At 41.3% G+C, this 10,804-nt stretch overlaps 1 protein-coding gene across 1 annotated transcript in view; it reads left to right on the top strand.

Annotated features, from left to right (window-relative positions):
- The window catches only part of Agk (acylglycerol kinase), a 72,438-nt gene that overhangs the window by 26,343 nt on the left and 35,291 nt on the right, over nt 1-10,804 (top strand). The window contains exon 7 of the mRNA XM_023712756.1: nt 499-604. Within this exon, the coding sequence (XP_023568524.1) occupies nt 499-604 (106 nt within the window). The remainder of the gene's footprint in view (nt 1-498; nt 605-10,804) is intronic.

Raw genomic sequence — 10,804 nt, 5'->3', positions numbered from 1 at the left:
TACTTGGTAAAGTACTTTCACTTGTCATTGGACACTTGTTCAAATGGTAGGGGTTTTTACTTGAATTTTATCTGCAACTTTTTTTTTTTTTTTTTTTTTTTGGTGGTACCAGGGATCGAACTCAGGACCTTGCACTTGTCAGACAAGCACTTATTCCACTGAGCTATCTCCCCAACCCCTCTCTGCAACTTTTAAAAATAGCATGATAATACAGTCTGTCACAGTAGTACATTTCTATTCATAAGATGCTCCTTATCCTACACAGATTTCTTTCAGTTATTATTAACAAGAACCCATATATTTCTTCTAAATTCTGCAGTCTTGGTTTCTTGACAGCTTCATTTTAGAAACTGCGGACTCAGTAGTATTTAATCACCCATCTACAGATGCAGAAAGGCGATGGAGGCGGGGGTGGGGGCCCTTACTTTGTCCTGTGCATCCACTGTGTGTCCTCATTATGACTGGTTTCTAACATTACCAACTGAATTTTCCTCTCTTTTTTTCCCCAGGCTACCTTCAGTAAGATTCCCATTGGATTTATCCCACTGGGACAGACCAGTAGCTTGAGCCATGCCCTGTTTGCCGAAAGTGGAAACAAAGTCCAGTAGGTTGTCAATGTGGAATGTTACCCTGTGTGGGTGAGCGAGCCTGGGAGGGAGGATTCACACGTGTGATGTGTTTTGTTTTGCTCACTTGAAACTTCAAATAATTGGAAGGAGGGACGATATCAAAGTGCTACCTTCAGTTCATTGGGACGTTCCCCAGTTGGTTATGGGACCTGGCTATTCTAATAGTCCCTGCGCCACCTCTGGAGATGAACATTTTATGTGCTCTGTCATTATGAAGATGCTGGCTCTGACACAGACCGTGCGCTTTCACTTTGTAAGATTGTTTCAGGAAGGCAGATTTGTACAGATCATTTGTTTGTTTTACGTGTACAAGATGACAAATAGCTAGTTTCTTGTAGGGACTAAACCCATAGCCTTGGCTGCCTTATTTTGATAATATAAAGAGCTCAGATGACTAAATATAGCCAATCCTTTTGGGAGTGCTTAAGTGGTAGGCAGTCTGGATACAGCAAACAAGGAAAGCAGTAGAGCCCTGACATCCAAATTAAATTGATTTACATATAATAATGTCTTCAGGCGTGCAGGGGAGTGTTTCTATTGTTCTTTTCTCACGAAAGCTTGAGCTAAGCCTGATCTCTTCAGGGTTGGGATGTTGAATTTCAGAGTGATTGATAACCTTGAGCAAGTGGTTGTCAAGAAGGATCTAAGCAAACAGAGAGAGAGATCTGAGAGGTAGTTACTTCATCTTTAATGTGGGCCGTATGACACACTGGAAAAAATTAGTAAACATTTCTTGAGTACATTTAACAGTTTCTCACCGCTTTTCTAGCTATAACTGTCTAGAATCAGTAATACTCAAGTAATTTTGTTTTGGTTAAGGAGTTTTTGGGGGGTGTTTGGAATTCTTTGATGATGTTGGTATATTTGTTTTGTTGTAATTTTAGAAGTCAGCTTTTAATCATTCTGTATGTTACAAAAAAGCCCGGCATGGGGGCTGGTGAGATGGCTCAGTGGTCTAAAGCACCTACTTAGATCAAGTTTAGCAAAGCACAGGGACCATGGTTCAATCCCCCAGCACCACATGCCAGCCAGCCCTGCCCCCTGGTGGGCTGAGCTGGCCACACACACACACACACACACACACACAAACACAAATAAAAAAAAAATTAAAAAATAAATAAAATAAAATTATTAAAAAAAAACAAAACCCGGCATGCCCGCTTCAGCAGTGCATACGTGATGCAAAAGCCTGGGTCTGTGGGTCAGATACAGCTACGCCTGGGTGTAGACACATATCAGGGCTTTTTTCCATTTTCTTTCATGCCTCACATTTGAATATAACGGTTATCATTAGCTCTTCCTAGGGGCCAGGGAGATAGCTCAGCAGCTTAAGTGCCTGCCTGGCGAGCACAAGGTCCTGAGTTCGATCCCTGGTACCAAAAACAAGGAAGAGAGAATCACCTCTTCCTGAGACCTAATGAACACAAGAGACCATTTCAGTTTGCTGTATTTTTTGTTCCTTTTTTTTTTCCTTCTTCTTCTGGGGCTAGAACCCAGGGCCTTGCACTTGCTCTGTCACTTACCCTAGCCCCTTTTAAATGTTATTTGAGACAGCATCTTGCTAAGTTGTCCATGCTGGCTTCTAAGTGGCTGTCCTCCTACCCCAACCTCCTAAGTAGCTGGGATTACAGGTGTGCACCACTATGCCAGGCCCAGTTGAGAAGGTTTCTTTTGTTTGTTTGTCTGGTTGGTTGGTTGTTTTTGTTTTTGTTTTTGTTTTTGTTTTTTTTTTTCTTTTTTTTTTGTGTGAGAGGGAGCACTAGGCATCAGGAGATATCAGGGCGCTCTCTCGCTCTCTCTCTTTCTCTCCCTCTCTCCCCATGTGGCTGGCTCAGCCACATGGGGGCAGGACTGGCACAGCATGTGGTGCCAGGGATCAAACTACAGTCCCTGTACTTGTCTAAGTTGCCTAAGCAGGTGCTTTAGACCACGGAGCTATCTTGCCAGCCCTTGAGAAGTTTTGAAAAGTAATAAATAGGTAATGACAAGTGAATTACTTACATTTTTGCTTATCAGAGATAAGCAAAATTCAAGTTTTGGTTACATTAAGAAACCAGGATTTCTCTTGTGACAATAGAGAGTTTTCTTTAGCACTTTAGCCAGTATTTCACAGTAAGGTATGTGTGTGGCCAGAGTTCCACCGCTTTCCTTGGAGAACCCCTGCCTGTCCCAAAGCCAATTTCTGCTTTGGCAGCCCTTGGGGTCTGAGATGCCATTCCATTTTGCCAGGGGGCGGGTGAAGCTGATTTTCTCCTGTTGTTGAACTACTGCTGTTATGGTTTCATTTATAATTCAAAGATTTATAAAATTTAATTTATAAGCATGTCCCAGGGCTCTTAGGTAATCAACCAACTCTGCCCTGGGTTCAGAATTTTGTAGACCTCTTAACCTGGCAGTTGCCTAAGGCTATTTAAAAAGAGCAAGCGTTTGCTTTTTGCACTGCTGTCAAGACTGTTTGTACCAAGGCCTGCGAGATGGCTCAGCAGACTAAGTGCCTGCTTAGGCAAGTGCAGGGACCAGGGTTTGATTCCTGGTACCACATGCCTTGCTGACCCCACCCAGGGGCAGTGTGGTGGTGCATGCATATAATCCCAGAGCTGGACAGGTGAAAACAGGAAGGTCCTTATGAGTCCGAGCTGTGTAGTGAGACCCTGTACCTAATACAGAAAGAAATTTTTTAAAAGACTTTGTAACATTACCACTACAGAAGAAAAAAGAATCTTAGAATTTGCAATGTTACAGGTAGATAGTCTTAAAAAGGCTGTTCCACACGACACTGCTGCTTTATTTAGAATGTTCAGTTATTGCTGAAGAATGATAAATATAAGGTTGCAGTTTAGTTGTCCTTTACCAAGCAATTTAAGAAAACAATTCAATTTATAAAAAGGCTTTGAGTCGCAGTCTTTTTCTAAGGTCAGTGTCTCAAAGGTACATACTAAACTTGTCAGGACGCTGGGGTTGCTCAGGGGAAGCACCATGCGTTAGGATTTTAAACTTTTGAGCATCTGTACGCGGGGGAGGTGGATGGAGTAAAAACACATTCCTTGAGAAATATGAGAAAGTATAATAGATTCATCTTGCTTACTAGGGAGCCCAGATTTAATTTGAGCATTTAGCATGTACATTAGGGGGATTTTAAAGTATCTTAAATCGTACCAAACTTTGTTACAACTGGATTAAGGGATATGGCGAGTTAACATTTTAAATCTGAATGCCATGGTAGGGAGACCTGGGGATCACATACATTTTAGATGTAGGGTTTCTCTTTGGGAATCCCGAGATACGCCCTCTTGACTAAAGCAGCTTACAAAGTGAAGGGCGCATATTTTTGCAGTTAGACTGGAGCCGTTTTTCGTGGTTGCTCGTCTCTCTCTGAACCTCTTTTCTCCTGTGTGTTTATCAAGTATACAATTAATTGTTCTGCCTTCAGACAACTACATAAAAAGCGGAAACAAGGACTGGTTAAATAAATACAGTTGAAGATTCTTATTTACTGAAAGTTCATTTGGGAGGAAAAGCCACAAACAATATAGGATGACATACAGCTACCAATCCCAGACTCTTTAAGTAGAACAGAGTGAAGCAGATTGCCCTCTGTTGTCCTACTAACTGCTTTACCTGGAATTTTCTTTCTCTTTTTGGTTCCTATCAGCTGTGTGGAAAGCTTACTCTTCTACAGTGTTGCAGTATCAGCCAAGTCGGCATAGAAGAGTAGACGAGGAAGGGCCCTATTATATGAGAAACTACTCTTTCTTATTTTTCATGGAAATTAGTGGCCAAATGACTCCAGTCTTCTAGTTGTACTTAAACTTGGACTAGGTAATTATTTTACTTTATTAATGATGGTTACTGTATTCTAAAGTATAACTACATGACAATAAAGGCAATAGGATGTTAACATCGCTAACCCCTTACAAAAATATTAAATACTTAGTGGTAAGTCTAATAAAACATGTATAAGATTAATATGCTGAAAAATATATGTCTTTAAAGGGATAAGAAAAAAGTAATAAAATGCCAAGTTGGCTTCTCAAATAGCAACTTCTTTTCTGCATAGATTCAATGAATTGTTATTCAAGAAATCATAGATGTATGCACTTTGATTATTGAAGTATTGTTATACCATCTTTATGTATTTCTGTTTAAATATAGTTACTTTCTCCTTGTGCAAAAAAAGGTAATAAAACCTCAATGAGTAGAAAAATATCTGTATTTATGGAGTACATAATGCAGTGAATGAGATGTCATTCACTCCAAATGATTTCTTTTTTTTTAATTTATGCATTTGGTACAGGGTCTCATTATGCAGTTCAAATTTGTAGTGACCCTCCTGTCTCAGCCTCCACAGAGCTGGGATTATAGTCTTTACTCTGGATTATAAAGTCAACACAGACCCACAGTTGCAGAAGATTTGTAGAAACTAACTAATTCATAGACTTTTATATGACAAAATAAATGAGAATAGCCAAAATAATTCTGAAAAAGCACTGCAAAGTTGGAGAACTTTGCCTTGTCTGATTCCGAGACTCACTGTGACTGTAGCAGTTGGGACATAGTGCTGTGGGCAAGAGGAGACAGAGGTCGAAAGAGAAAGGGCCAGAATTAGATTAGGGCCATGTATATATGGACTATTGATTTTCAACAGAGGCCCCAAGCAGTTCTATGGAGAAAGGACAGTTTTTGTCAACAAATGGCGCTAGAACCGTGACAGAAGTGTAAAAAACAGAAAAGAAAAATAGAAAATGTGAACACATCCTCAGAGTATATCTAAAAATTAACATGAGATGAATTATAGACTTATATGTAAGATTGAGATGAAAACCTTTGGTTATTAGGGAAATGCAAATTAAATGCACATGTATTTGATTTGCATTTCCCTAGCGATAAGTGGGTGTGACCGTGCCTCTGATTAGAATGCTTGAACGGAGGCAAAGGCGCTGGAGATGACGCAGCAGGAAGCCCTGACAGGTGTAAGCAGTCACTAGAACATGTGCATTGCTGGTATGAGCGCCAAATACCGGTCGTCCACCGTGGGACACGGCGTGGAATTGCCTCATAAAGTGAAGTGGCAATCACACCTCTAGATATTTACTCAAAAAGAAATAGAGATGCACCCATCCAGAAACCCACGCATGAACATACTACAAACATACAGAGATGCGTTATTCCAGAAATTCAGAACAGGGTCAGTGCCCATCAGTTGGTGAGTGGATAAATTGCATGGCTAAACATATATGTGTATGATGCAGCACTGCTCAGCAAAACAAAAGAAACTCATCTATGGATACATTGAGTAACATGAAGGGATCTCAAGCTGATGCTAAGAGAGAAAAGGTGAGCTGAAAAGACTTCGCTGTCCTCTCTCCTCTCCTCTCCCCTCCCCTCCCCTCTCTTGTTCCTTCCTCTCCCCTCCCCCTTCCCTCCCTTTGTCCCCTCTCCTCCCCTCCCTTCTCCTCCCCTCCCTTCTCCTCTCTTTTCCTCTTCTTCCTTTTCTTCCTTTCTTGGAAGTACCACAGATTGAACCACAGGAGAGTAGCATTGAGCTACATCCCCAGCCATTTCTTAAAAAAAATTTTGAGACAGAGTCTCAGTAAGTTGGGCTCAAACTTATGATCCTCCTACCTCAGCCTCCCAGAGTGCTGGGATTACAGGCGTGTACCACCATGCCTGGTATACTTTTTGATTCTCTCATAGAACATTCTGAAAAAGGCAAAACTAGATATAGTTACCAGGAAATGATGGTGAGAAGGGGATTAGCTACAGTGGGTTAGGAAGAGATTAGGGGTGGGTTTGGAAAATGTTATATATCTTGGTCATGGTGGTGGATGCGTAGAACAGTATGCTTAAAAGGGTAAAGTTTTCAATGTCTAATTGATACCTCAAAATACCTGATTTCCAGTGTTCATATGTTGAACGTGGAAGTTGCTACTGTGACCTTCCAAGCAATCAAAAGCTAAACAGAGTGAAAAAAAATCACAGCTCTTCTTGGAGTTAAAAGAGAAGAGGATGCAGGCCAAATCCCTTCTAAGATTGGAGAGCTGCGTGTCCTGGTCATGACAGCAGGCTTTGAAGAATGGAAGCCACCATTCCTGGGAACCCAGGCTGGAGCAGGAAAACTGAGCTGGAATTGGCAAAATGCTGGAGGTTCAATGCAGTCAGCTCTGACCTCAAAACTGCTGAGGATGCAGCTAGAGCGGGTACCCACAATCCTGTGAGATTTTCCTTCAGCCGCTTGACTGGGATTCCATAGTATCAGAGAAAAGTCCCCTCATTTTTCTGGCATGGGTAGGGGGAAAAGAACCATGCTAAGATACGTGGAGCATTCCTTTTTCCCTACTGAGCTACTGGAGAAACCAGAGCCTAACCCACTGAGCTACACACAGAGTTTAACAGAACAAGGAGAGGGACCTCTAAACTCCCATCAGCTCTGGCCTTGCATGTGGAAAAAGAGAAACAGCCAACCTTTCTAGCTGTCCTGCTCCACCTAAAGAGGGTAGAAAAATTTAGGGGCTAAACTAGAAGGAAAACTGGAAATCCTCAAATTTTGTCAAGGTTGTACAGCATGTTTCTTTTTCTTTTTCTTTTTTTTTCTTCCGTATTTTAGGGAAGGGTCTACAGGGTATTCAGGGTCTCACTACTAGATCAGACTCATAGTGATCTGCCTGTTTACAGCCTTCCAAGAGCTGGGATTACAGATGCGCATGCCACCATGCCCAATCTCAATTGCCTTCCCAGCACATGGCAGGGCTGGCGTGGCAGGCCCAGGGATCGAACTCCTGGCCCCTGCACTTGCTTGCAGGTGCTTTAATCCACTGAACTATTTGGCCAGCCCTCAGTTTATATTTGTTTTTTTTCAATTGTTGATATTCTCATTCTGTGTGGGTTTTTGTTTTTGTTTGTTTGTTTTGTTTTGTTGCAGTAGCGGGATTGAACTCAGGACCTTGAGCTTGCCAGGCAAGCGCTTATTCTACTGAGCTATCTCCCCAGCCCCAGCATGTTTCTAAATACATGAATCAAAGAAAAAATTGCACGGAAAATTTTATAATATTCAGAACTAAATAAAAACACAATTTACCAAAATTTGTGAAGTGCAGTCAATCTAAGACTTAGAAGGAAGTTGACAGCTGAGAGAGGTGGTACATGCTTGTAATCCCAGCACTCGGGAGGCTGAGGCAGGAGGATCACTGTGAGTTGGAGGCCAGCCTTAACTGCATAGCAAGACTGTGACTCAAAAAAAAAAAAAAAAAAAGGGAAGTTGAATATACATATTAGAAAATAAAAATCAGTAACTTAATTTTCCACCACAGGAAATAACAAATCCTAATTTTCCAACATAGGCACAACAACAAATTAAATCTAAAGTGAGCAGAAGAAAAGAAAAAGCAGATTAATGACATTGAAAGCAGGAAATTAAAATAAAAATTAACAGAACTATAAGCTGTCCTTCGAAAAGATTGATAAGATCAGTAGATCTCTAGCCAGGATAAATTAGAAGAAACTAGAGAGGAAACAAATGACCAATATTAGTAATGGAAGGGGACATCTTGGAGATGCCACGGACACTAGAGGGATAAGAAAGGGGTGGGATAAACAACTCTTTGCCTACACACTTGATGACCTAGACAGGTGGCCCATTCTCTTCCAAGGCACAGTGTGACGAGACATCGAAGAACAACGCTGGGCAAATGGATCACTGAACTGGTGCATGCAGATGAAAGGATGCTATTCAAAGCTGGAAAGAAGTGAGCTATCAAGCTGTGAAAAAGCTCAGGATGCTAAATGCATATTAAGGGAAAGTAGCCAGTCTGGAGAGGTGGCACGCTGTGTGATTCCAGCTGCTCGAATCTGGGCCAGGAAGACTGTGGAGATACTGAAAGGATGACCAGTTGCCAGCGTTTAGGCAGTAGGGGATGGAAAGAGCTGAGAGGGCTCGGGGGCAGTGAAACCACTGTGCATGTGCTTCGGCGGTAGCTGTGTGTCATCGTACGTTGGTTCAGCCCCGCAGAATACGACGCTAATAAAAAGTGTGGACTGTGGGTTATGATGTATCATTGTAGTTTCATCAGTGGTGATGGATGTGCCAACCTCTTTGGTGAGGATCATTGATAGTGGGTGAGTTTATGTAGGTGTGGGCACCAGGACGGGGGAGTTCTCGGACCTTTTAATTTTGCTGTGAGCTTAACAAATTTTTTAAAAAGTCTTAAAAAGTAAGTCAAAAAATTTGAAATAGTCCTTTCAAGCTTAGATAATTCTTGGTTAAGTAAGCATTAGGGAAGAACTCTTAGTTCTCTCCAGTGTGGTTAACATCAGTATAGACCTTTTGTGGCTATTCTTTCTCATCGTTTGATCTAATTATGTACTGACCCTTGCACCCTAGCGTTAAAATTCATTCACTTGGAGTGAGTGAATAAATTAGATGGAATTATATTATTAAAAGATGATCAGTTTGTAATCTGTGAATTAAAAAAATGCAGCTGAAGAAAGGGAAAGATTTTCTTTATTTGCAATTCTATATAAGGATTTTTTCAGCTTTTATTTTTTATGAGTACATGTTTGTAGTACATAGCAATTAGCTTCCTCATGGGCAGTGGGTACAAATTGTAATTCTTTATCCCATCTTTCCCCCTCCCTTCAGCTCTAGGTGTCTTATCCTCTTTTTTATTTTTTGGGTCTACAGGGTATTCAGGGTCTCACTCCTAGATCGGATTTGTAGTGATCCACCTGTTTACAGCTTCCCAAGAGTTGGGATTACAGGTGCGCACCACCACACTCAGTCTCAATCGCTGTCTCAGCACCCCCCAGGGTCAGGGTCAGCACAGCAGGCCCAGGGATTGAACCGCTGGCCCGTGCACCTGCTAGCAGGCACTTTAATCCTCTGAGCTATTTGGCCGGCCTAGGTGCCCTATCCTTTTGCAGAAGATCTATCTCCCTCTTTCTTATTATGTATCCTTTATTTACATTTTGGGTATCTCATATCAGCAAAGATGTGATAGTTAAACTCCTGTATCTGATTTATTTCACTTAATGTGATCTCAAGGCATAGCCATTTCCCTGTAAATGATGCAAGTTTATCCTTTTATGGCTGAATAAATACCACATTTTCTTTATGAGTTCATCTGTTGGTGGACATATAAACCACTTCCAAGATTTAGCTATTAGGAATTATGCTACTATAAACGTGGGTATGCGTGCATCAGTGTGATGCTTAGAAGGGCACTAGCTGGGCCAAATGGAATTTCTAGTTTTTTTTTTTTTTTTTTTTTTTGATAGAACCAGGGATTGAACTCAGGCCCTTGCACCCTGGCCCCCTCTAATTTCATTTTTGAAGACTCTCCATTCTGATTTCCCTAGTGGTTGTACCAATTTGCGTTCCCACCAACAGTGTAGGAGGGTTCCTTTTCCCCCACGGCCTTGCTAGCATTTGTTATCATCTGATTTCGTGACAGCCATCCTTCCAGGAGTAAGGTAGGATCTTGGTGCTATTTCAGTTTGCATTGCTGTAATGGCCAGAGATGTTGAGCATGTCTTCATGGAGTCACTGGCCATTTGTACTTCTACTGAGAAGGATGTGTTCATTTAGTTGCCTGTTTTTTGATTGGGTCCTTTATGTTGGAGGGGTCCTCTTTTTTTTTTTTTTTTTTTAGCTCAGTATTTTCTAGATATTAGTCTGTCTGAGGAGTAGCTGGTATAGTTTTCCCCCATTCTATAGATTTTCTTCCCTCTGTTGATTGCTTGCTTTGTTGTACAGAAGCTTTTGCATTTATGATCCCATTTATTGAGGGGTTTTTTGGGGTTTTTTTTTTTTTTTTTGGTACCAGGGATCAAACTCAGGACCTTGTGCTTCCCAGGCTGACTTTTGTTATCATTTCTGGCACCATTGGGTTTCTAGTTAGGAAGTCCTTTCCTACACCTATGTTTTCAAGAGTTTTACTGATTTTATCTTACAACACATTGTTGCTGTTTTAACATTTAGATCTTTGATCCATTTTAATTTTGGTGTAGTACATAGTGAAAGATATGGTGTTGTGCTAGACATGGTGTCACACACTTGTAATCCCAGCCCTCGAGAGGCTGAGGCAGGAGCAAGATTGCTGTGAGTTTGAGGCCAGCCTGGGCTACATAATGAGTTCAAGGCCAGCCTACACTGCATAGTGAGACTCTGTCTCAAAAAAAAA

This window comes from Octodon degus, unplaced genomic scaffold (assembly GCF_000260255.1).
Source record: "Octodon degus isolate 3935 unplaced genomic scaffold, OctDeg1.0 scaffold00027, whole genome shotgun sequence".
NCBI lineage: Eukaryota > Metazoa > Chordata > Mammalia > Rodentia > Octodontidae > Octodon > Octodon degus.
The sequence above is the reverse complement of the archived record's forward strand: the minus strand, read 5'-3'. Positions and strand labels throughout refer to the sequence as shown.